This window comes from Theropithecus gelada, chromosome 4 (assembly GCF_003255815.1).
Source record: "Theropithecus gelada isolate Dixy chromosome 4, Tgel_1.0, whole genome shotgun sequence".
Classification (NCBI taxonomy): domain Eukaryota; kingdom Metazoa; phylum Chordata; class Mammalia; order Primates; family Cercopithecidae; genus Theropithecus; species Theropithecus gelada.
This window is the reverse complement of record NC_037671.1, coordinates 13806789-13832698: the sequence shown is the minus strand read 5'-3', so window position 1 is coordinate 13832698 and position 25910 is coordinate 13806789. Positions and strand designations below refer to the sequence as shown.

Below are 25910 nucleotides of genomic sequence, written 5' to 3'. Positions count from 1 at the left end.
GCTGATGGTCCTGCCAATTTTAACTCCTAAACATCCCTTGAATTCTTTCTCTGTCCTATTTCCATCATCACTACTAGAGTTGGATCCTTATCATTTCTTCCCAATCAGTTGCAGTAGACTCCCAATCTTTCTCTTGCCTGCAGACTTGCAGCTCAAATCCACCCTACCCACTGCTGCTCTTGGGATCTTCCTAAAATGCAAATGTGAACATGTCACTCTTCTGTGAGAGATTCTTCACTGGTCTTCCTCATTGACACATGTTAAAGCTTAGGCTTCATAACTGGGTATATAAAGCCGCTAGGACCTATCAAACTTATGCTTTTTACTTTACCTGCCTACTTCACTTATTTATTGGAGAGCAATGAATCTTTTATTTATTATTCTTATTTTTGAGACGGAGTTTCACTCTTGCTGCCCAGGCTGCAGTGCAATGGTGTGATCTCAGCTCACCACCACCTCTGCCTCCTGGGTTCAAGTTATTCTCCTACCTCAACCTCCTGAGTAGCTGGGATTACAGGCATGCACCACCACGCCTGGCTAATTTTTTGCATTTTCAGTAGAGATGGGGTTTCTCCATGTTGGTCAGACTGGTCTCAAACTCCCGACCTCAGGTGATCCGCCCACCTCAGCCTCCCAAAGTGCTGGCATGAGCCACTGCACCCGGCTATTTATTATCATCATTATTATTTTGAGATAGAGTCTTGCTCAGTCACCCAGGCTGGAGTGCAGTGGCATGATCTCAGCTCACTGCAACCTCTGCCTCCTGGGTTCAAGTGATTCTCCTGCCTCAGCCTCCCAAGTAGCTGGGATTACAGGCACGTGCCACCACACCCAGATGTTTTTTGTACTTTTAGTAGAGATGGGGTTTCACCATGTTGGCCAGGCTGTTCTTGAACTCCTGACCTCAGGTAATCCACCCACCTCGGCCTCCCAAAGTGCTGGGATTACAGACATGAGCCACTGAGCCCAGCCTGTTTTTAAATTTTTATTTCAATAGCTCTTGGGCTACAAGTAGTTTTTTGTTACATAGATGAATTATATAGTGGTGAATTCTGAGATAGTGCATAGTTTTTTTATCCCTAGCCCCTCTCCCATGCTCCCCTTTCTGAGTCTCCAAAGTCCGTTATTTCACTCTATATGTCTTTGCATACTCATAGCTTTGCTTTTGCTTACAAGTGAGATCATATAGTTTTTGGTTTTCCACTCCTGTATAACTTCGCATAGAATAATGACCTCCCACTCTTCCAAGTTGTTGTAGAAGACATTATTTCATTCTTTTTTTGTGGCTGAGTAGCATCCTATGATGTATATACACCACATTTTCTTTATCCACTCATTAGTCAACGGGCACTTAGGTTGGTTCCACATCATTGCAATTGTGAATTGTGCTGCCATAAACACACGCGAGAAAGCCTACTTCACTTTAAGCTGTGAGGGCCACAAGCATGTCTGTCGTGTCTACCTTGGCACCATTTTTGGTCCCAAGCCCGCAGCCTGACACCTAATACTTACTAACTGGCCGCACCACTGCTTCATCGCTTATGTTTCTGTTTCATAGACCCTTTTTGCCAGCCAATCTGAACTATTTGCAGTAACACGAGTGTCTCCTCCTCTCTAAATTCTAGACTAGTTACAATTTATCCATTTATTCACACATTTATTCATTTTTCTTCGAATTACCACTATCTAACCCTGTGGCTGATCCTAGGCAGGTTCTCTGAATGAATGAATGGAAACAAACTTAGAAGTGCAGCCCAAGCGATAATACGTACCCGAGGAATTGACCAATATAAGGAACTGCATACGAGAACAGTTTTTCCCCAGGCATAAACAAGTGCAAGTAAGAGGCAAACAGACATCCTTCTCTTGCTCTGCCAGGTCTGGGAAACATTTTAATTAATCAAGACTTTGTAGAATGAATCGGAACAAAACCAAAACAAAATAAAGGGCAAACAAACCAACTTCTGAGAAAGAACTGACTGAAAAGGTAATTAACTCCCCTAAACCCCAAGTCTAAATGGCACACTTGCTGCAGCTCAGCCGACAGGTCCCCTGCTCCCTGAAGCCCCGCCCCGGAGAAGGCGGGGCCTGTGGGATTGGCGGGGATTTCCCGTGAGGCCACGCCCTCTATGGGCGGGCCGTAGGACCGCCTGCTGCCCCAGCCGTTTCCTAGGAGATGAAACACAGAAGACGCCGGAGCTTCACAAGTGAGCGAACTAGGTAAGCGGCCGGCGCGGGCAGGTAATCCCGAGCGGGCTGCGGGGCCACCACCCTCTGTCCGACCCAGCCCGAGCCCGACTTGCGAGGCTGGCCAGGCATGTCCCCACGGCGCCCTGTGCTACCAGGGCCAATCTCCGCCGGGAGACGGGCCCCTGACGCCGGTAGGAGAAGTACTGGAGGGAGGAGGGTCCCCAGAGGGGCGGAGCGGGCGGGAGTGGTCCGCCCGAGGGAAGGTAGTGGGTGTCTCCCAGACCTCCTGACCGCTTTCCCGCCTCCTGGACCGCGGGGGCCGGCCTGGTGTGGGAGGATGACGGCGGGGCGTCCCTTAGCCTGAGAGACCCCCGCGCCGAACCTCTCCTCCGGCCACCTCTGCGCCCTCCTCCTCTCCCCTGCTGCTTGGGCTGGAGGTAGAAACTGCTTTTAGGACGGAGAGGCAGGATTGGGTCTCAGGGAGGCCGCGGAATTGAGTTCAGAACTGTTGCAAAATCTAAAAGAAGGGAGAAAAACAGGAACTAGGTCCGACTTCAGCCCTCGCTGGTGCATCCCAAAGGACGCTCAGATGAAAGTGGTATCCCGCACACCCGCGTCCCCGCGACGGCGCCGGACAGCAGGCACCGGGGGACGCCCCCTTCCACCACGCGGTCCCCGGAGCCTCTTAAGGGCCCTGGTTTGCAGAGTGGGATCAGAAAGCGTGTGACGAAACCTGTCCCTTTTCTGCAAATAATACGTTTTAATTTAGGGACAGGTCAAGAGTGCGGTGTCGAGAGCAATAAAACTGGTTTTTAGTGGTTAGTAATCTCAATCCTACAAGGAAAGAGCTGTATGCAATTGTGTTTAGATAATCGTTTCAAAGAAACAAATATTTGTTCTAATGATAACGGAATTCTCAAAGAGGGAAGCCAAAGTTATCGGACTTAATTTATTCAGAAAGACAACCCACTGAGTGAAATAATGGTGAAGACAAAAGTGACTTTCCAGCTTTTCCGTCGGGCCCCGCCTCCCCGGCCCTTCAATTCCCGAGGCTTGACCCGGAGGGAGAGAGTTCCGCGGACCGCGTCACCGCCTGCTTCCACTGCAGGCGCAAGGCAGGACGTTTAATCTTTTCGTCGGGGTGGACTTTGTTTATTTGTGTGTGAGCTTTGAAATAATTTGTGAATATCAGCACAGAGAACTGTGCTTTTATATTTTAAGATACAGTCTTTGTTTTTCCATCGTAATAGCTTTATTTAATTTCTGTAAACCTTCGACTTGGTTAGTTTGGGATCTTTTTTCCTGTGTTGCTTTTTAAAGAATTTGGTTACTTTGAAAACGTTAATTCCTCTTTTGTTATGTATTAGAAGCGTTAATGCCAGCCTCGGAGTGACATAATTATAGTATGTGCTAGAAAGCCAAGTTGAAGACATCCAAGCCTTATCTGTTCAGTGATTGGCAGACACTAGTTTTATCCTTCATTTGCCCTCTATGTTAATCTTCTTTAATCCTATCTGAATCTCTTATTAGCTGGCAAAAGCTGTTGAGAATAAAGACCAGATTTACAACAATTGTGCACCTAAATAAGCGGTAATTATGAACTTAGATTAAAAAGTTGAAAACTGGAATGAGAGATAAATTATAAGGGTATTTATTTTTGTGTAGGTCTATAATTAAACCTCTAAATAAGCATCTTTTTCTTTAACCCGTAGGAAAGTCAATAACTATTATAGCTTGATTGTAGAAAATTCCAAGTTTTTAACCATTCTGTTAAATTGAGGATAATAGTTAGATTTACTTGGGTTTTGTGTTGTTGCATATGTATCATATCTATATATATTCATGTACATAAGAAACTGTGTTAATATATCCCTATTTTGTAGAATTCGTTTTCCATGGATCAACAGAGAAGAGTATGTGTAACTTGTAGAGAAATATTACTGTGCGTGAACTGTAGAATCATGGGAAGCCTGTGTTTAAGGAACATAGACTGCTTTTTGATTAGTAATCAGTAGTTACCATGCTACCTTGGTTAAAGTAGTTGCTTATGTGCTATCAGGGAACAGGGACATGGAAATCATGATTTTTTTAAAAGCTTTACCTTTATATCTATGTCTCTACATTAGACCATTGTCCTTGTATGTTCAGGGGATAGAAGAAACAGTTGGCAATGATCAGTTTCTCACCCTGGGCAGCTGTTGATTTTGTAATTAATACAGTTCAAAAGGAGCCTTTCCAAAGTTTTTTCTTAGGGAACGCAGTATGTAAACTTGTTTTACTTAAAGGTTAGCTAAGGCTTAAATGGGACAGATGCTCACAGAACCACTAATCTGACCTTTTAAAAATGTATGTCACGTCCATAATCCTCACCACTCCACCCCTCAAACAGAAAGGAGCTGGGAAATGGTCTTGTTCCTTGCTTATTCTTCCCTCAATATAAGTACACACTATCCTATAGCCATCATCAGTGGACAGACAATTGTTGTTGCCGGTGTTTATTCAGAAGTTGATTGGTTAGGCTTGGAATGAAGTTGCCACAATGGCTACTCGCAAAGACACCGTGCGTGCCCCCGTCTGGGCCAAAAGTCATCGGTGACCGAATGCTCTATTGTGTCGATAGTGCTGGTACAGCTTCAGGTCACCCTCCCACCCCAGGGCGGTGGCGATGGGGTGGCTGATGGCCTTAACAGTGGAAGAGAGAGGTGTAATTAATTCTTATTTTTTAGATTGTTGGGCCAATGAAGGTAAATTTTTTTGTCACTCTGTTTCCACTTCCCTGAATAACACTCGCTACCATCATTGCCATGCTACTAGAGGCAGCTCCCTCTTCCATTCCCTTCTCAAGTAATATGTCCTTTTTCAGAATTGTCTACATTACTTTTCTACCCTTCATACCCTCAAATGCTTGTCCTTGGTTAGGTGTTAACATGAAAATAATTTGGTTAAAAAAAAGATGATGCTATCATACCATTATGTTTCTGAATTAAATCATTTTCATGTCCGGGTGCAGTGGTTCATGCCTGTAAATCCCAGCACTTTGGGAGGCCGAGGCAGGTGGATCACATGAGGTCAGGAGTTCAAGACTAGCCTGGCCAACATGGTGAAACCCCATCTCTACTAAAAGTACAAAAAACATCTGGGTGTGGTGGCACGTGCCTGTAATCCCAGCTACTTGGGAGGCTGAGGCAGGAGAGTCGCTTGAACCCAGGAGGTGGAGGTTGCAGTGAGCCGAGATAGCACCACTGCACTCCAGCCTAGGCAACAGAGCTGTAGGAGATCGGTCAGGGTAGTAGGAAAAATCGTAGAAAGATGCAAACCTTCTTGGAAGGCCAGGGGTTTGCAAAGCTTCAAAAGAAAATTTGGCTGAAGGCAGCTGAATTCTCTTAAGAGTTTAGGTTGGATAACAAGGGAAGGTAAAGAAACTGATCTAGATAAGTTAGTTTAGGTAGGCCTCAGAACCTAGCATTTAATCATCCGTGGGCAGGACTGCTTTCTTGGGGGTGGTGGGGGCGGGGGGGGGTGACCATGTTGATTACCCACAAGTGCGTTAACTCAAAGCCTTTGTCATTAAATCTGTGCCGAATAAATGCCTGCAGCGCCAGCTGGTCAGGGCCATGGTTTACGGCACCCTGCTGCGGTCTGTGTGCTGCCCGGTCCCCTAGCCTGCTCTTTCACTGGATACCTGTACCTGAGTGCATTCTTTGATCTGTTGTTCAGCCAGGGTCTGCGGGTCGGACCCAGCACAGAGTGAGACTCTGTCTCAAATAATAATAATTATTATAATAATTTTCATGAGAGGAGCTCCACCTAGGTTCTTTCTCCCTTAACCATTCAAGTTCTAAGGTCTCACTCTTTCCCTTTACTGTTTCTATTAGTTTTCACTGGTCTGAATGACCCAGAGGCAGCCCTAGGGTTTAGTCAGGTTATGGAGTAGTCCCACTTCGCTTTCCAGTTAGTCAGCAATATCTTAGTGTCTGAGTGAGGAGCTGCATTAGGAATCTTAAGGTGGAGGTTGGGGTCGGTGGCTTGAGTTGTGGAGCTTAGTCTGCATGGTTTTGGAGCAAAGAGGATGTTTTCTTTAGCCTCATTAGGGATAGTAAGAGCTGGCACCAGTTCCTAAGAATGACTTGTTTAAAAGTTGGAGACGTCCCTGAAAAACCAACAGCTTCAAGCCAAATGCGCCTATTGGATTGACTCCATCGTTGATTCTCTAGTTGATCCTAGACAGGTCATTTAATCCTTCCATGTTTTTATTTTACGATCTTACTGTCATGAGGAACATGATGGCCTTTTGTGCAAATATATTCTCTATATGCTTACTTAATCAGAAAGAATCAGTAAACCTAGAGTGAACATATTTCCTAAAAGAGATAGTTACATGCCACCTTAAATAGGGTAGCTAGAAAAGAGTGTACAGCCATTTAATATGCTGGTGATAAATTGCAAAATACTGATTTAATAAAATCCTAAGTGAGAAGAAATATACTTTAGTCCATGTTTTGTTTAACGTTAGTACAAAACAAAACAACCCAAAATGTTTTTCCAAATTATATTTGCTTATAGAGATAAAGGCAAAATGAAGAAAAGCAAATTCATGTTTTGATCAGAAACCATGTAGAAAGAGATATTGCCTTTTTCTCCATTAACGCCTTAATATTTGGAATCAGTGTCTATCATAAGGTGACAATGACGTACAAAAACTATTCTTTCTCAGACAAATGGGGAACCATTTGCTGGTATTTATGATTATTAGTTCAGGCTTAATCTGACAAAAATGAAGAAAACCCTAAATAGAAATGGAATCTGCTGTCATGGTCTCTTTTTCAAGATCCTGGCCATGGAGTTAGCATAGCCTAAATTATTTCATATGTGCCTTTGAAGGGATTGTTACCTACGTGAAGTAAGAGAAATGTTAAATACATACTCCCTATTATCATTATTATTATTTTGAGACAAGAGTCTCGCTCTGTTGCCCAGGCCAGAGTGCAGTGGTGCAATCTTGGCTCACTGTAACCTCTGCCTCCTGGGTTCAAGTGATTCTCCTGCCTCAGCCTCCTTAGTAGCTGGGGCTACAGGCCTGCACCACCACACCCAGCTAATTTTTATATTTTTAGCAGAGATGAAGTTTCACCAGGTTGGCCAGGCTGGTCTCAAACACCCGACCTCAGGAGATCCACCTGCCTTGGCCTCCCAAAGTGTTGGGATTACAGGCATGAGCCACGGTGCCCGGCCCACACTTCCTATTATTAAAAGCCCCACAGGATTCTTCTCCAGTTTTCTGTGAACAGATCCATTCCTGTAAATAGGAAACAACATAGCTTTACTGTGCTTCTCTGCACGCTTATGTCTGCTTATGTTTATGTTTGTTTTCTGGGAAAGGCTGTGTTGGGAAATCTTAAGTATTTTGACAAATATAACATGTCCTTGTTGGTCTTACATTCCTGCATATAATAGAGAAGCAGTTTCTATGATGTAAATGAAAGTGCTACAGTGAGAGAAAAATATTCTTTGAATGAAGAACTAAGTGATAAAAGGCACTTTAAAACAAACTACAGACACACCTCGGAGATACTGTGGGTTTAGCTCCAGACCACGGCAATAAAGTGAATATTGCAATAAAGCAAGTCACACATGGTTTTGGGTTTCAAAGTACATATACAAATTATGTTTACATTATACTGTAGTCTATTTAGTATGCAATAGCATTTTGTCTAGAAAAATAATATACATACCTTAATTTAAAAATATCTTATTGCAGCCGGGTGCGGTGGCTCACACCTGTTATCCCAACATGTCGGGAGGTGGAGGCAGGTGGATTACTTGAGGTCAGGAGTTTGAGACCAGCCTGGCCAACATGGTGAAACCCTGTTTCTACTAAAAATACAAAAAATAACTGGGCGTGGTAGCTTGTGCCTATAGTCCCAGCTACTCGAGAGGCTGTCATAAAAAAAAAAAAAACTTATTGCTAAAAAATGCTCATTATCTGAGCCTTCGGTGAGTCATAATCATTTTGCTAGTGGAGGTTTTTTGCCTCTGTGTTGATGGCTGCTGAACGATCAGGGTGGTGGCTGCTGAAGGTTGGGATGGCTGTGACCATTTCTCAAAATAAGACAACAATGATATTTGCTACATTGACAGACTTTTCCTTTCATAAAAGGTTTATCTGTAATATGTGAGACTGTTTGATAGCATTTTACCTACAGTAGAACTTCTTTCAACATTGAAGTCAGTCTTCTCAAATCCTGCCACTGCTTTGTCAACTCAGTTTATGTAATATTCTAAATCCTTTGTTCTTGACTGGGCACTGGTTCATGCCTGTAATCCCAGTACTTTGGGATGCCAAGGCGGGTGGATCGCTGAGGCCAGGAGTTCGAGACCAGCTTGGCCAACATGGCAAAACCCCATCTCTACTAAAAGTATAAAAATTAGCCGGGTGTGGTGGTGCACACCTGTAATCCCAGCTACTGGGGGAGAGTGATGGTGATGGCTGAGGACTGAGGGACAAAAATCACTTGATCCTGGGAGGCAGAGGTTGCAGTGAGCCAAGATTGTGCCACTGCACTCCAACCAGAGTCTCACTCTGTCTCAAGAAACAATTCCTTACTTATTCAAGTTTGATTATGACATTACAACATTTCAGTCACATCTTCAGGCTCCACTTCCCTTTTTTATTTATTAAAAAAAATTATTTTTAGAGACAAAGTCTTACTCTGTCACCCAGGATGGAGTTTAGTGGTATGGTCATAGCTCACTGTAACCTTGAACTCCTGGGCTCAAGCAATCCTCATGCCTTAGCCTCCCAAGTAGCTGAGACTACAAGCGTGCCACTAAGCCCAGCTAATTTTTTAGTTTTTGTAAAGAAGGGTATGATATGGTGCCCAGGCTGGTCTCAAACTCCTGGCCTCAACAGTCCTCCTGCCTTGGCCTCCCAAATCAATGGGATTACAGGCATCAGCCACCACGCCCAGCTGTTTCTTATTTCTTTGTATGACTCTAGTGTGACACTAAATTCTAATTAGTATTTAAATTTTTCTTAGTTTGATGTAAAATAAAGTAGCATGTTATTTAAATAGAATACGAAATTTTAAAATAATGCTATTCCTTTCATACGAAACAAAAGTTTGCTTTATACTTACCTTACCCAATTGGGGTACTTATATTCCACAGAAAATTTACAAGTAGTACAGTTTTAAATAATATGCCAAATTAAATACGATACAAAAATTGATTCAAAGAATGGATATAATATAGACATCAATTTTCCAAGGTCTGATTTGGAATAATATAGATTATATTTAATAACAAAGGAATCATACAAGCCATTATGCCATTATTGAACATAAATAGCACAGTACCATGTAAATGAGGCATTTAGCAAGTGAATATTACCAGTGAGTTATATGTGAACTTCATTTTAGATAGACAAATGAGTTACCGACAAATAATTAACACAATAGTATTTATATTATTTATAATTTTTCCCTTTGCTCTAAGTTGCCAGTACAATTTTTGAAGAGACTTATTAATGAAAATTCATGATATCCTTGTTTTCTTTCTTTAGGGTGTCTATAAGAATGGAAGCGCTGTTTCCTGCCAGATTTCTTCATGCTGTATCTCGTGAACCTTTGTAATCTTGGGGAGGAGCCTATATTGAATGATGACAAACCTGTCACCAGTGTAGCAACAACAGTGTGAGAACAAAAACAAATAAAAATTAAGAAGCGTTCAAATTTATATTCAACAAGGAAGTCATTGCAATCAACAACTTCTGCTGCATTATTTTTCCAAGATGAACCGATACACAACCATGAGACAGTTGGGGGATGGCACGTATGGGAGTGTGCTTATGGGCAAGAGTAATGAATCCGGGGAGCTGGTGGCCATCAAAAGGTACTGTGTGTGACACTGCAACTTCACCTTTGAAAACTCTGCTCTTTATTTTCCTGTCCTCAATTAAGAATATATACCAGCACAGGCCGGGTGCGGTGGCTCACGCCCATAATGCCAGCACTTTGGGAGACCGAGGTGGGCAGATCATGAGGTTAGGAGTTTGAGACCGGCCTGGCCAACATGGTGAAACCCTGTCTCTACTAAAAATACTAAAATTAGCTGGGCATGGTGGCGCGCTCCTGTGATCCCAGCTACTCAGGAGGCTGAGGCAGGAGAATTGCTTGAACCCGGGAGGTGGAGGTTGCAGTGAGCTGAGATCATGCCACCACACTCCAACCTGGATAACAGAGTGAGACTGCGTCTAAAAAAAAAAAAAGAAAAAAAAATGTATATACACACACCCACACATACACATACACACACAAGCACAGGCTGGGTGCGGTGGCTCATGCCTATAATCCCAGCACTTTGGGTTGAGGTCAGGAGTTTGAGACCAGCTTGGCCAACATGGTGAAACCCTGTCTCTACTAAAAATACAAAATTCAGCCAGGCATGGTGGTGCACACCTGTAATCCCAGCTACTCAGGAGGCTGAGGCACGAGAATCGCTTGAACCTGGGAGGCAGAGGTTGCAGTGAGCTGAGATTGCACCACTGCACTCCAACCTGGGCAACAGAAGGACACTCCATCTCAAAAAAAAAAAAAAACATATATATACACACACACACACACACACACACACACACATACACACACACACACAAGCACAGAAGGAGGTCTAGTTTAGATCAAATAGCATTTGGCTCATGTGGAATGTCATTCTTGGAAAAGAACATTGCCAAAGAGGAATTCTGCTGTTTTTCGTGTATATTACTTTAATTGCCAGGCTTGTCCAGCTACACTGATAAACCAAAACATATGAGTGCCTCCTTTTTCACATGTATAATACATTTGGACCAAAACTATAGGTAATCTTTGGGATGTTCTTCCAAATTTATTTGTTGGTTTTCACTTTTGTGTGTGTTTTTTGAGATGGGGGTCTCCCTCTGTTGCCCAGGCTAGGGTGCTGTGGCGTGATCATGGCTCACTGCAGTCTTGACCTACCAGGCTCAAGTGATCTACCTACCTTGGCCTCCCAAAGTGCTGGAATTACAGGTGTGAGCCACCATTCCTGACCTGTTTTTCACATTTAAAGTTGACTGCAGAGTGGGGCTTATAATTTCTTTAAAACAAGATCTCAAAATCAGATGGTATTCACAATGTCAAATTGAGTTCTGAATGATATATGTTATATTCCTGAACTTCTGAAATAGAATTAATTGTTTTTAACTTGTTTTTAATCCACTGTGTTGTTCCATTGCTGCATAACAAAATACCCCCAAAGCTTAGTGATTTAAAAGAAGATACATTTATTAATTCATATAGTTTCTGTGGGTCAGGAATTTGGAAGTAGCTTAGCTGGGTAGTTCTGGCTTGGGTTCTCTTATGGCAGTCAGATAATTGGCCAAAGCTGCAGTTATCCGAAGGCTTGACTGGGGCTGGAGGATCTACTTCCAAGGTGGCTCACTCTTGGTTTGCTAGGGCCGCTGTAATGAAGTACCACAGACCGGGTGGCTTAAACAACAGAGATTTATTTCCTCACAGTTCTGGAGGCAAGAAGTGCAACATCAAGGTATCTGCAGTTTGGTTTCTTCTGAGGCCTCTCTCCTGGGCTTGTAGACAGCCATATCCTCTCTAGGTGTTTATATGATCTTCTCATTGTGCATGTCTGCGTCGACATTTCCCCCCTATTTTTTTTTCAAGACAGAGTTTCACTCTGCCACCCAGGCTGAGGTACAGTGGTGCAAACATAGCTTAGTATAGCCTCAGCCTCCAGAGCCTGAACCGTCCTCCTGCCTCAGCCACCAGAGTAGTTGGGACTATAGGTGTGTACCACCACACTTGGCTAATTTTTAAAAAATATTTTTGTAGAGATGGGGTCTTGCCATGTTGCCCAGGCTCCTCTTATAAGGACACCAGTCGTATCAGATTTGGGCCTACCTGAAAAACCTCAGGTAACCTTAATGACCTTTTTAAAGACCCTATCTTCAGATACTGTCACACTGTGAAAGTCTGGGGGCTAGGACTTCAATATAGGAGGTTTGGGGGACACAGTTCAACCCATCACACTCACTCACAGGGTTGGCATATTTGTACTGGCTGTTGGCAAGAGGCACCTCGGTTTCCTTTACCAGAGGCTCCTTCCTTGGGCCTTTCCAGAGGGTTGTTTGAATAGCCTCGGGCCATGGTGGTTGGCTTCCCCCAGAACCTGTCTCAGACTCATCGGATACACATCTGCACATCACCACATCAACTACATTATAACAATCTAAAATTTAAATGCTTTAGCAAGTGTTTCAAAATATTATGATCTAATATTACATGTACAAGGAAATAACTTCATAAAATATTTTTAAACAGTCATTGTCATCAGATAAGTAAATATATAATATATAATAATGGAAATGAAAAATTTATTGAATAGGCTTAATAAAATTCAATACTCATTTGTGATTTGACGAATTTAAAAAAAACAAACCTTGGTTTCTTAAAAAACTTACGATTAAAAAAAGCCACTTGGCTGAACGCAGTGGCTCACACCTATAATCCCAGCACTTTGGGAGGGTGAGGCAGGAGGATCACTTGAGCCCAGGAGTTTGAGACCAGCTTGGCAACATGGTGAAACCCTGCCTCTACAGAAAATACAAAAATTAATTGGGCATGGTAGCGTGTACCTGTAGTCCCAGCCACTTGGGAGGCTGAGGTGGGAGGATTGCTTGAGCCCAGGAGGTCGAGGCTGCAGTGAGCCAAGATAGTGCCACCACTACTGCACTTCAGCCTAGGTGACCTAGTGAGACCCTATCTTAAAAAAAAAAAAAAAAAAACAAAACTCTTAGCAAATAGGAATAAAAGGAAACTTCCCTAACCTGAGAAAACCTATATAATTCATATTAATGTGAAATATCAGAAGTAATATCAGTACAGTTAGTTTGAAAACCCCAAATGCCTGCTAGCACTACTGCAATAAGACAGAAACCTAAGAAATGAGTGTTATTAGACAAAGTGAGCTGAAATAGCCCTCATTTGTAGATTAAATGATTATGTAAATTCACACAAAGAAATACTTTATTATACACAAATACATCCATATAGAAAAATATTTTTAAAGGCCTGGAAAGATACACCCAAAAATCCATGATGGCCGTGGTTTCTGGGGAGAAGGGTAGGAGAATCAGAAGGGGCATTGGGTCTTGGATGTGGTCCCACAGATGGTTATTACTGTCTGGTTTTATATGACAAAGTGTTCATCATTTTTTTCTGAGTGGCAAAATACGGTATTTGTTTTATTCTTCAAAAATATGGTATTGTGTGTTGTTTTGTTTTGTTTTGAGATGGAGTCTCGCTCTGTTGCCAGGCTGGAGTTCAGTGGCGCTATCTCAGCTCACCACAACCTCCGCCTCCTGGGTTCAAACAATTCTCCTGCCTCAGCCTCCTGAGTAGCTGAATTATAGGCATGCGCTACCACGCCCGGCTAATTTTGCATTTTTAGTAGGGACAGGGTTTCTCCATGTTGGTCAGGCTGGTCTTGAACTCCCGACCTCAGGTGATCCACCAGCCTCAGCCTCCCAAAGTGCTGGGATTACAGGCGTGAGCCACCGCGCCCGGCCTACTGTACTCTTTTTTAATTGGGAAAGCAAAAGCTTTCCCACATCCCATCCAGAATGCATCGGGTTTCTCCTCGTTGATCAGAAGTGTACCACATGGCACCCCTAGCTGCAGAGAGGATGGGAAACTGATTACTTAGCTTAGCATTTTATATCCCTGTGTAAAAGCTGACTCTGAATGACGAGGAAGAGAAGGAGGGCTTTCGGCTAGTCGGCGTACCATGTGTCTGCCATATGCAGTATCTACTGTGTGCTGGGCAATGCTCCACCTTAGGCAAGGATGGAGCAGAAATGAATGGAAAGAGGAGTCCCATGGAAGACTTGAAGAAAATTGAAAAATTCATTTATCACAGAATTGTTAAACTACTACTGTGTTTCATGATCAGGACAAAATGGGGACGAGATAGATGTCTTACAGTATACTCAGGAAGACCAACAGATTCAAGAAGTTACATCATCAAGTATGCTAAGTCCTATGATGGGGGAATGTTGGGTCCTATGGGAGCCTAGAGAAGCCACACTGGAGAGGTATCATAAAAGGCTTCCTAAATCAATGAGACCTCAAGAATGAGAGAAATTTGTTTTTTTAAAAGTGGGGGGTGGATGGAGAAATGCTCCAGGGAGTAAGAAATAGTATGTATGAAGCCCTGGAGGCAAGAGAGAGGGTGTGAGGGCCAAACTGGGGCTGAGTAACTGAAAGAAGCATACGTGACTGGAATGTGGATTACAAGTGGGGCAGAGGAGGGACGTGAGGCTAACAGGTGAAGTCGTGAAGCCAGATGAAGGAGTCTGTATATCTTGAGGACTAGAAGGTCATGAAGGATTTTAAGCAGAATTGTTCATGTGATCAAATTTTTAGAACTGGCTGGTTAGCAGAAGACTGGAGACTTGATTGAAGAGGTTAAGACTGGACACAGGGTGGCCAGTTAGAAGGTCAGTACAGTCATCTTGGTTAGAGTTAGAAGGTCAGTGCAGTCATCTTGGTTAGAAGTGGTGGTGGCCTGACAGGAAAATAGCTTTGGGGATGGATGTAAGTGGATACAGTCAAGGGACATTTAGGAAGCAGGCTGTATAGGAACTGGTGATTGGGCATGAGGATGGATGGTGGAGTAAAAGATGGGGAAGAGTCCGGGCTAACTCCTGGGATTCTGGCTTAAGTGTATGGTGGTGGTGCCGTGTACCATGTCAAGGAGGGGAAAATCACAGGCTTTAGGGGTAAAGCTGAATTCAGTCTGGGGCATAATGACTTTAAGATGACTTTTAGTCAATTGAGTATTTGCATTTAAATCTCAAAACAGAGGTGCAAGCTAATGATTTGGAATGGTTAGTCTACAGATGGTAATTGAAACTCTTTAGAGGGAGAAGAAAAGAGAGGTTCTCATTTGAAGCACTGAGAAATGATGGCATATAAAGGATGGGCCCTGGAATAGGATCGTACAAGAAAGTCTGAGGAACTACCAGAGAAATAGGGGAGAAACCAGGAGAATGTAGAAAATATCTGAAACCGAGGGAAAGATCTAAAGAAGCAAAAGCGTGTATCAAGAAGTCTTGAGTGTGGTGATTCCAGAGCTCTTTCAATGGCTCAACATTTACCCAAGAAATTCAGATGTTTTCTATGATATTCATGCTGAGCGGTTAGCATTGTTTTTGTCCTCAAATGTGTCATCTAGTGACCACCTTATGGCTACTTCACCTCCAGGCATTACATCCATGCTCAAGGAGGGAAGAAAAGAGAATAATACCAGCAAACTCTTCTCATCTTTTATGAAGAAGTAATAATTCTTTCCCAGAAGTCCTCTAGGACATCCCCTTACATCTTACCGGCTAGCACTGGATCACGTGGTCTCTCTTACTTCCAAAGGAGACTGAGAGAGTATTTACTCTTCCAGTCTCTGTTTTAGGAGGCAGAAGGAAAGGGGCTGGAAATGGCTTTGTGATATTTCAACAATATCATCTGCTGTGGTGTTCCTTGGGTTTGGGAAATATGACATAACTGGTGGCCGTGGTAAGCATTGTTCCAGTGGAATAGTAGAAGCCAGACTGCAGTGGGACAAGGAGTAGCGGGAAGTAGGGCAGTGGGGGCGTGGAGCTTTGGAGAGTTGTGAAGGATGAGTTACTGAGTTGCTAAGAAAGCCACGAAAGAGTTTCCCAGTGTCAGGAAGAGTCCGCCTGAAATTCCATGGGATGAATGTGAAAGTGGAGCTGCTGGGAGCATTTTCATGACTTTTCTTTCCACCTGCACCCGTCTGTATGGAGAGGGGAGACTGGAGGATGACAAGGCAGGAGCAGTGGAACGATGGGAGAAGGGGATGTTCAGAATGTGTGTGTGATCTTGAGAGCGCAGTGGATGAAAGGCTGATGGTGGGGCCAAGCTGGATGAGGAGGCAAGCCATGCCACGCAGGTGGTTGTAGGAATAGCCACAAGTTGAACAAGAAAGAGGTTGTATAAAGAAGTTTCGAGGGTAACGACGGTGAAAAAGATAGGAGGTTATGATCAAGAGTCTGAAGTTGGAAAGCTTGTTAGGTCTGGGACAGTAGGACTGTTCCTCATAACAAGGTGTTTATGAGTAACTGTGGTAGGACAGAGGTGAACAGCTTAGGAGTTAAGCAACTGTGAAGGCGGCTACTGGCAAGGTTAACAGTTTAACCTACACTGACTATTCTCTATAGCCGTTACTCCTCAAGTCTGAATGAGATAGTTATGTTATCTACAAGAGTCATACAAGCAGGCTTTGCCATCTCTTTAAAGCCTGATATACAGGGATAAACTTTACCTGAAAATTACAGATATTAGAGTCCTCATTCTCCCTTCTCATTTTTTTTTCTTTGTTACCAAAACAATTCACATCCCATAATAACCAATCAATCTTTTGCTTGGAGATAGAAAATTTTAGGCATTTCCAATTTAGGCTTAATATTCTAGGTGTATCTTGGTGGGTAACACTTTAAGATCCATTGATACTTTTCCCCTAAAATTAAAAATAAATTCCAGGCCAGGTGTGGTGGCTGACGCCTGTAATCCAAACACTTTGGGAGGCAGATCACTTGAGGTCAGGAGTTCGAGACCAGCCTGACCAACATGGTGAAACCCCATCTCTACTAAAAATACAAAAATTAGCCGAGTGTGGTGACGTGTGCCTGTAATCCCAGCTACTCAGGAGGCTGAGGCAGGAGAATCACTTGAACCCAGGAGGTGGAGGTTGCAGTGAGCCGAGATCATGCCACTGCACTCCAGCCTGGGCAACAGAGTGAGACTCCGTCTCAAAGTAAATAAATAATAAGTAATTCTACATTGAATACATTTGGTGGAGTAGCTGAAGAAGAGCTGCCTAGCCTTTATTTTCAGAGTGGGCGGTAAACATGTCCCCTTGAAGGGAAATTGATTACCTGGAAGAAGGTGTTTTCATTCTAAAAACCTTTTAAACAAAAGAGCCAGAGTTGGGGGCTGGGAGTTGGGGGTTTCTGTTGAAATTAGACAAGTTCAGCTATGGAATTTAACAAGTTCCGTGTGTTACTAGATACGGCATTTAACACGTTCCATATGGAATTTAATAAGTAGGAATTAAACCAGTTCAGAATGACGTTGAGAAGCAGAGAAGAAGCTGAATGCTAGCCCTCTGCTTTTCTGGATTTGGCCTGAAGAAGCAAGGGCATGGCGTGACAGTTGGTAGATGACGGATAGGGTGATGTAATCTGCTACTGTGAACATGGAGAAGAAAGTCTGTGCTTAATTCAGCAGGCAAATCTTTTGAATGGTCTAGAAATGCAGTCAGAACTGGCTAGGATGTGTTGGAGGGGAATGGTTAGAAGTTGGGAGAACGCTACACTGAACAAAATAAGAGGTTCCTTTGTGAATGTTTCCTTTGGGGAGTTTTAATTTAGATCACTGATATCTTGTCTTTTCTGCTGCCATTTTTTTAAAGTTATATACTATATGTTAGAGGATGGTAGAAAGATTCCCTCACTTCATTAAGTTAATAAATATCTATTAAGCCCTCTGCCCTTTAAGAACTTGAGAGGTAGTTCCATTTCTGAAGTTGATTTCCTGTGTCAGATGGGAACACCATGGTACTATATCAACACCGTTGCCCTGGCATGGAGTAGATATTGACGAATTAATACATAACAAAAGATGGCAAGGAACCTAAAAGGAAATGCCTTTTCTTAGCTATTCTAAGCAATTGGTTTACCTTTGGGATAGTCATTTTGCAAGGAAACTTCTGTTGTAGGTAGACACATGCATTGCCTTAGGGAAGTACTGCTGAGGAGTGGTATTTGCTGGAAAGAAAGATACATGAAGAGAGTACATCTGGATGGATGAAGAGAATACAGATTTTTTTTTTTTTTTTTTTTTGAGACGGAGTTTCACTCTTGTTGCCCAGGTTGGAGTGCAATGGCACGATCTCAGCTCACTGCAGCCTCTGCCTCCCAGGTCCAAGCGATTCTCCTGCCTCAGTCTCCCAAGTAGCTGGGATTATAAGCATGCACCACCACGCCCAGCTAATTTTTGTATTTTTAGTAGAGATAGGGTTTCTCCATGTTGGCCAGGCTGGTCTCAAATTCCTGACCTCAGGTGATCCGCCCACCTTGGCCTCCCAAAGTGCTGAGATTACAGGCATGGGCCACCACGCCAGGCCCAGAATTTTAAAAGTATCCAATCTTTTAGAAGCCAAATAAAAAATGTTCAAGTTACTTTTCACAGTTCAGTGATAACTGAAACTTTCATGCTACCTGTAAAATCTGCACTCTCACTGGGCATGCTGGTGTGCGCCTGTAGTCCCAGCTACTCCGGAGGCTGAGGCAGGCGGGCTGCTTGAGCTCAGAAGTTAGAGGCTGTAGTGTGCTATGACCGAGCCTGTGAATAGCCACTGCACTCCAGCCTGGGCAACACAGGGAGACTTTGTCTCTAAAAAAAAAAAAAAAATCTGAGGCCGGGCGCAGTGGCTCACACCTGTAATCCCAGCACTTTGGGAGACAGAGGCGGGCGGATCACGAGGTCAGGAGATGGAGACCATCCTGGGTAACAGGGTGAAACCCCGTCTCTGCTGAAAATACAAAAAATTCGCCAGACGTGGTGGCTGGCGCCTGTAGTCCCAGCTACTTGGTAGACTGAGGCAGGAGAATGGCGTGAACTCGGGAGGCAGAGCTTGCAGTGAGCCGAGATTGCACCACTGCACTCCAGCCTGGGTGACAGAGCAAGACCCTGTCTAAAAACAAAACAAAAAAAATCAAATCTGGCCGGGCGCGGGCACATTATGCTTCAGCAGGACATTTTATAAATCTGTAGCACTGAAAGGTATCTTTTAATAAGCTAGTAAACTCCCATTTCATCACACTTCTTCATAAATGTCTAGTACCTGAGTAACTGCAAATGAAATTCTCATTCACTAAGGATATTTTGGAAATAATAGCAGTGATGCCCTTTATGTCATCTTAGTGATGTCCTTTATGTCATCTTACAGTCAATCACAGATATTGGTAAAAATGAAAACATCTAGTAGTTATTGAGTGCTGAACTAAGCAGTTTGCAAGAAACTCTTCTTATGCAGTAGTTTCTACTGTATGGCTAACTAAGGAATTTGAGGCATAGACTGGTCATTAGGTAACTTGTCCAAAGTCCTACGGTGAGTGACTGGGCCAGGATTTGAATCCAAGCAGTGCGGTTCCAAAGCCTCTGTTCTTGGCCATGATGTTGTGCTGCCAATTTTTACTCATTTCCTCACCTGTGTATTATACCCCTATAGAGCCTCTGGATCATAAGGATTATAGTAATTAATAAAGACAATGCTAAGTTTCCCAGGGATCTTCTGGAACATCTCGGTAGGAGATTATATTACTAAATGAAAGCAGCATGGCATATTTGGTTTTTCTTTTTCACAGCCCAGCCTTATAATTCCCATACCTGAAGAAACATTTTTTAGAATATGAATCCTGTTTTTTATCCCCTGTTTTGTATGGTGACTAAAAATCTGTTCATATAAAAACACATGTTCATGTAAAAACACAACAACGAACTATGATGTATATAGTGGAAATACTTTTTACCCTAAATACACTTCTGGTATATTTATCTCTAGTAGAAACCAACATTGGGATGAAAGAGGGGAAGTAAAGAACAAAATTCCACTTTGGGAGGCCGAGACGGGCGGATCACGAGGTCAGGAGATTGAGACCATCCTGGCTAACCCGGTGAAACCCCGTCTCTACTAAAAAATACAGAAAACTAGCCGGGCGTGGTGGTGGGTGCCTGTAGTCCCAGCTACTCTGGAGGCTGAGGCAGGAGAATGGTGTAAACCTGGGAGGCGGAGCTTGCAGTAAGCTGAGATCCGGCCACTACACTCCAGCCTGGGTGACAGAGCGAGACTCCGTCTCAAAAAAAAAAGGAACAAAATTCAAAAAGCCATTTCTTCTTTTTTTTTTTTTTTTTTTTTGAGACAGAGTCTCATCTGTCGCCCAGGCTGGAATGCGGTGGCGCAATCTCAGCTTACTACAACCTCTGCCTCCTGGGTTCAAGAGATTCTCCTGCCTCAGCCTCCCTAGTAGCTGGGACTACAGGCGCCTGCCACCACGCCCAGCTAATTTTTTTGTATTTTTAGTAGAGATGCGGTTTCACCATGTTAGCCAGGATGGTCTTGAACTCCTGACCTTGTGATCCGCCCGCCTCACCCTCCCAAAGTGCTGGGATTACAGGCATGAGCCACCGCTCCTGGCCAAGAAAGCCATTTCTAACGTTTATAGTTACTTCTGAATTTTTGCCAACTAAAATAATTTAAGTAAGGAGACATTTAACTATGGGCCTCTTGCCTAAAGCTGATGTAATGATATGAGAGTTATCAGATCAAATTATTTGACTACATTTGCTCAAAATTTGTGATTTCTTTCCCTAACTCCTTCTGAAGTATAGTGTTTTATATTTATCTCTTAAGTTCTAAAAAGAGAGGAACTTGAAAGGGACTGTTTAAGAAAGGCACAATTAAACTGATTAGAGAAATGTTAAGAACTCACCCAGAGGCCGGGCACAGGGGCTCAAGCCTGTAATCCCAGCACTTTGGGAGGCCGAGACGGGCGGATCACGAGGTCAGGAGATCGAGACCATCCTGGCTAACATGGTGAAACCCCGTCTCTACTAAAAAATACGAAAAACCTAGCCGGGCGTGGTGACGGCGCCTGTAGTTGCAGCTACTCGGGAGGCTGAGCCAGGAGAATGGCGTGAACCCGGGAGGCGGAGCTTGCAGTGAGCTGAGATCTGGCCACTGCACCCCAGCCTGGGCGACAGAGCCAGACTCCGTCTCAAAAAAAAAAAAAAAAAAAAAAAAAGAACTCACCCAGAAAGGAAGATTAATGGTAATTTTTTCACTTTTGCGTTAAAGCTGATGTTTGGATGTGACATAGGCCTAACAAGTAGCCTTGAGATATAGGAGGTGATTTCCTTGTAAGGATGAGGAAAGGGAGAGAGAGCTCGTCCAAAGTGAACCAATACTGGAGTAAGAAAGCCAGCAGTGTATGTAATGTGTGTCTTTGAATTCTCAATCCCTGAACACTAAACTTTCCCTAATTTATTTTAGGATGAAGAGAAAGTTCTATTCTTGGGATGAGTGCATGAACTTGAGAGAAGTTAAGGTAAAATCCTAAAGATGAAAAGAACCTGGAAGGCCTTAATGCTACCTGAGGGTAGTAGTTAAGATTATTTTATTCTCTGTGGGAAGCATTCTGAAGATAATTGTGTTTGTTTTTCCTTTATATTCCTAAATTAATTTCTCATTTCTTTTGGTTCTGATGTCAGTGGAGAATAGCATATAATTATATCCTCACATTTGAAAGTTCACTTTCACTTTTAAGAGAGCATCTTAAAATCATATTATGCAAAGACAACTTTTCTTTTTTTTTTTTGAGGAGAGTCTTACTCTGTCACCCAGGCTGGAATGCGGTGGCATGATCTCGGCTCACTGCAACCTCCACCTCCTGGGTTCAAGCGATTCTCCTGCCTCAGCTTCCCGAGTAGCTGGGACTACAGGTGTGTGTCACCATGCCGAGCTAATTTTTGTATTTTTAGTAGAGACAAGGTCTTACCATGTTGGCCAGGCTGGTCTCGAACTCCTGACCTCAGGTGATCCGCCCACCTCAGCCTCCCAAAGTGCTGAGATAGCAGGCATGAGCCACTGCGCTCAGCCACCAAAGACATCTTTTTGAATTACTACATACCATTTCCTTAGATTTTATGCTTAAAGACTTGGATATAATTTTGGATACCTTTGCATGGTTAAGTCAGACAAAAGTTAGACCTATTTATAAACCAAGGGAAAAATGTAATAGATTGAGATGTTTAATAGCTATTGCTGGCTTGATTTATCGTTTGCACTTAACGTTCATTACTTAAAGCAATTATGGAGATATTAAAATGTAATTAATTAATGAACCCAGGAGAAATGGAAAATTACATAATTATCATACTTAGCGTTGATACGATTTTGCCAACTTTTATAAGTTTTTTAAAGAAATTTTAATGTGTATTTGTTATTTTTCAGTCTCTGAAGAAACTTAATCATGCCAATGTTATTAAATTGAAAGAAGTTATCAGAGAAAATGACCATCTTTATTTTATATTTGAATATATGAAAGAAAACCTCTATCAATTAATGAAAGACAGGTATGTTTTTATTCACATTTTTCCCTGTTATTCCCTCCATGAGTTCTTTTGATCCTTTCAATATGTCATACTTTACGAGATAAAAATTGATCACTCCAAAAGGTAAATTTAAATTAACTAGTTCTGTTACCTTTATCAAAGGGTAACATTTAACACTGAAGAAGAACCAGCTGTGACATAGCCAGCATCTTTCTGTTGTAAATCCTTGAAAGTGAAGGCCAGTATCTTATATAAATACACATACTATCTATTTATGCTTTTTAAAATACAAATTTATGTATAGTTTAGTACTCAGTAATAAAGCTGGCCTTGGGCACTGTTGAGAAAATTATCTTGGTTGCTCTCCCAAGCATCTTGTGAAGGTTGATGAAAGAATGGAGAAAGGAATGAAGTTGCTTTCAAGAAAGGATCTAAAAAATTCATTCAGTAGAATGCACAAGTCAATGATAAGACTTGGTGTGTTACCAATTCCAAGGAAATTCACAATTTTTAAATATGTGTGGGCAGAGTCTATACAGGGAGAGCTTCAGTCTTCCACCCTGGGATCTGGGAGATTAACATCCATTTTGCCTGCTTTTAAAGTGAGAAATGTTCAGCAAAAAACCCTGAAATACTTAGAAATAATTTTCCAAAGTAATGATGTTGATTTCTGTTTCTTTCACACACACACACACACACGCATACGCTCACTCAAGGTCTGAGGATGTTACGTGAATTCTTCTTTAATCATATTTTTCCCTGTCTCAAAACATATTTATTGAATGCCTCTTATGTTCCAGGCCGAAATCATTATAACATTAATATCAATTAAAATAAAAGTAAATTTCTGCCCCTCAAATCAGTTTTTACTTTTCTAAAGTCCCTTCTAGGCCTTGTATATAGACATGCACGCCTTTTTACTTAGTTGTAATTTCAGTGGGACAAAATTTTTTATTTGATTCATTTACTTACAAGTATTTTTTTTGTGGATATGTAGTCTTTATAGTTACTATAAATAATATATTCTGTTAAATGTCTGTACTAAGCTTCACTTTTTGAACTATTTAAAATAAATATCAGTGCAAAAATAGGTTGGTAATTATTGTATATAATATTGATGGAATTATTACCATTAAAGGTGATAATTATAAGGATTGTGAAAATGCTTCCAAGTGGAAAAAACAAACGAAATTGCGTGTATGTGACATTCATTCCTAATATAAAAGTTATGCATGCAAATGAATTAGGACTGGATTAGAATACTGAAAAATTAAAAGTTTCTTAATCACGTGGAATTATGAGTAATCTTAATTTTCAGCCTCTAATAAATTTTGTCCTGTAAAATATTGAAATGATATATACATACATGAAATATCAAGATACACTTGTTGAAGAAGAAAATGAAATACATAAATGCATGAAATATTAAATTTTCATCTATTTTGAAATATATATAAATCTGGCTGGATGTGGTAGTTCCTGTCTTTAATCCAGTACTTTGGGAGACTGAGGTGGGAAGATCACTTGAGCCCAGGAATTTGAGACCAGCCTGGGCAATATAGTGAGACTCCATCTCTACAAAAAATTTAAAAAATTAGCCAGGCATGGTGGCACACACCTGTAGTCCTAGCTACTTGGAGGCTGAGGTGAGAAGATTGCTTGAGCCCAGGAGGTTGAGGCCACCCATAATCCCAGCCACTCAGGAAGGTGAGACAGGAGAGTTGCTTGAACCCAGGAAGCCAGCTAATTTTTGTATTTTTAGTAGAGACAGAGTTTCACCATGTTGGCCAGGAGGCAGAGGTTGCAGTGAGCCAAGATCGCACCACTGCACTGCAGCCTGGGCAACAGGGCAAGACTCAATCTCAAAAAAAAAAATACATATATATATATATATGTATTTTTTGTATATATGTATTATATGTATGCATTATATATATGTATTTTTATATATATATATAGTATAGAGCTACACTAATACAGTAGCCACTAGTCAGATGTGGCTAGCTCCTGACATGTTTGCATTGAGGAGTGTTGTAAATGTAAAATAAATTACACATCAGATTTTGAAAACTTGGTACAAAAGAGAAAATGTCTTAATAATTTTTGTATTTTTTTTACTCCAGGGTTGGTGACTCACACTTGTAATCCCAGCACTTTGAGAGGCCAAGGCGGGAGGATTGCTTGAGCCCCAGGAGTTTGAGACCAGCCTAGGCAACATAACGAGACCATGTGTCTCACTTCTTTTCAGAGACAGAGTCTCACTCTTTTACCCTGGCTAGAGGGCCGGAGTGCAGTGGTGTAAACATGGCTCACTGTAGCCTCGACCTCTCCGGCTCCAGCAATTCCCCTGCCTCAACGAGGCCCCAAGTAGCTGGGACTACAGGCACACACCACCACGCCTGGCTGATTTTTGTATTTTTAGTAGAGCCAGGGTCTCACCATGTTGCCCAGGCTGGTCTCGAACTCTTGAACTCAAGGGATCCACCTGCCTTGGCCTCCCAGAGTGCTGGGATTACAGGTGGGAGTCACCGCACCCAGCCCGTGTCTCTTTTTCAAAAAACAAAAAAAGGTAAATTTTAAAAATAAATACATAATTAAAAAAAATTTTTTTTTAGAGGCATGGTCTTGCTCTGTCACCCAAGCTGGAGTATAGTGGTGCAGTCAGCTCATTTTTATATCGATTACATGTTGAAATAATATTTGGCACATATTAGGTTAAATATATTGTTAAAAATTAATTTTACCTGTTTGATTTCTTTTAACACGGCTGCTAGAAAAATGATGTTAAGTACACAAGTGGCTCTAATATATATTTCTTTCTTTTTTTCGTGGGGGATGGAGTCTTACTCTTTCGCCCAGGCTGGAGTGAAGTGGTGTGATTTCAGCTCACTGCAATCTCCGCCCACTGGGTTCAAGCAATTCTTCTGCCTTAGCTTCCTGAGTAGCTGGGATTACAGACATGTGCCGTCATGCCCAGCTAATTTTTATATTTTTAGTAGAGATGGGGTTTCACCATGTTGGCCAGGCTGCTCTTGAACTCCTGACCTCAGGTGATCCACCCACCTCGGCCTCCCAAAGTGCTAGGATTACAGGCGTGAGCCACTGTGCCCAGCCAGCTCTTACGTTTCTATTGGACAACACCAATATGCAGAATATAACTGAAGCATTTATTTATATCTCTAACTTTATTTATTTTTTCCTTTTCTTTTTGAGACAGGATCTCACTCTGTCACCATGCTGGAGTGGAGTGGCACAATCAGAGCTCGCTGCAGCCTCGAACTCCCAGGCTCAAGTGATCCTCCCACCTCAGCCTCTCCAGCAGCTGGATTATAGGCCTGCGCCACCACACCTGGCTAATTTTTGTATTTTTTGTAGAGACAAGGTTTCACCATGTTACCCAGGCTGGTCTTGAACTCTTGGACTTAAGCGATCCTCCCACCTTGGCCTCCCAAAGTGCTTGGGATTATAGGCATGAGCCACCACTAAAATTCTTAAAGCCTA

At 42.3% G+C, this 25910-nt stretch overlaps 1 protein-coding gene across 1 annotated transcript in view; it reads left to right on the top strand.

Annotated features, from left to right (window-relative positions):
* The first annotated feature begins 2167 nt into the window (after positions 1 to 2167).
* The window catches only part of MAK (male germ cell associated kinase), a 73591-nt gene continuing 49848 nt past the window's right edge, over positions 2168 to 25910 (top strand). The window contains exons 1-4 of the mRNA XM_025382861.1: positions 2168 to 2241; positions 9752 to 10080; positions 21349 to 21403; positions 22309 to 22430. Of these exons, the coding sequence (XP_025238646.1) occupies positions 9980 to 10080; positions 21349 to 21403; positions 22309 to 22430 (278 nt within the window). The 5' untranslated portion in view covers positions 2168 to 2241; positions 9752 to 9979. The remainder of the gene's footprint in view (positions 2242 to 9751; positions 10081 to 21348; positions 21404 to 22308; positions 22431 to 25910) is intronic.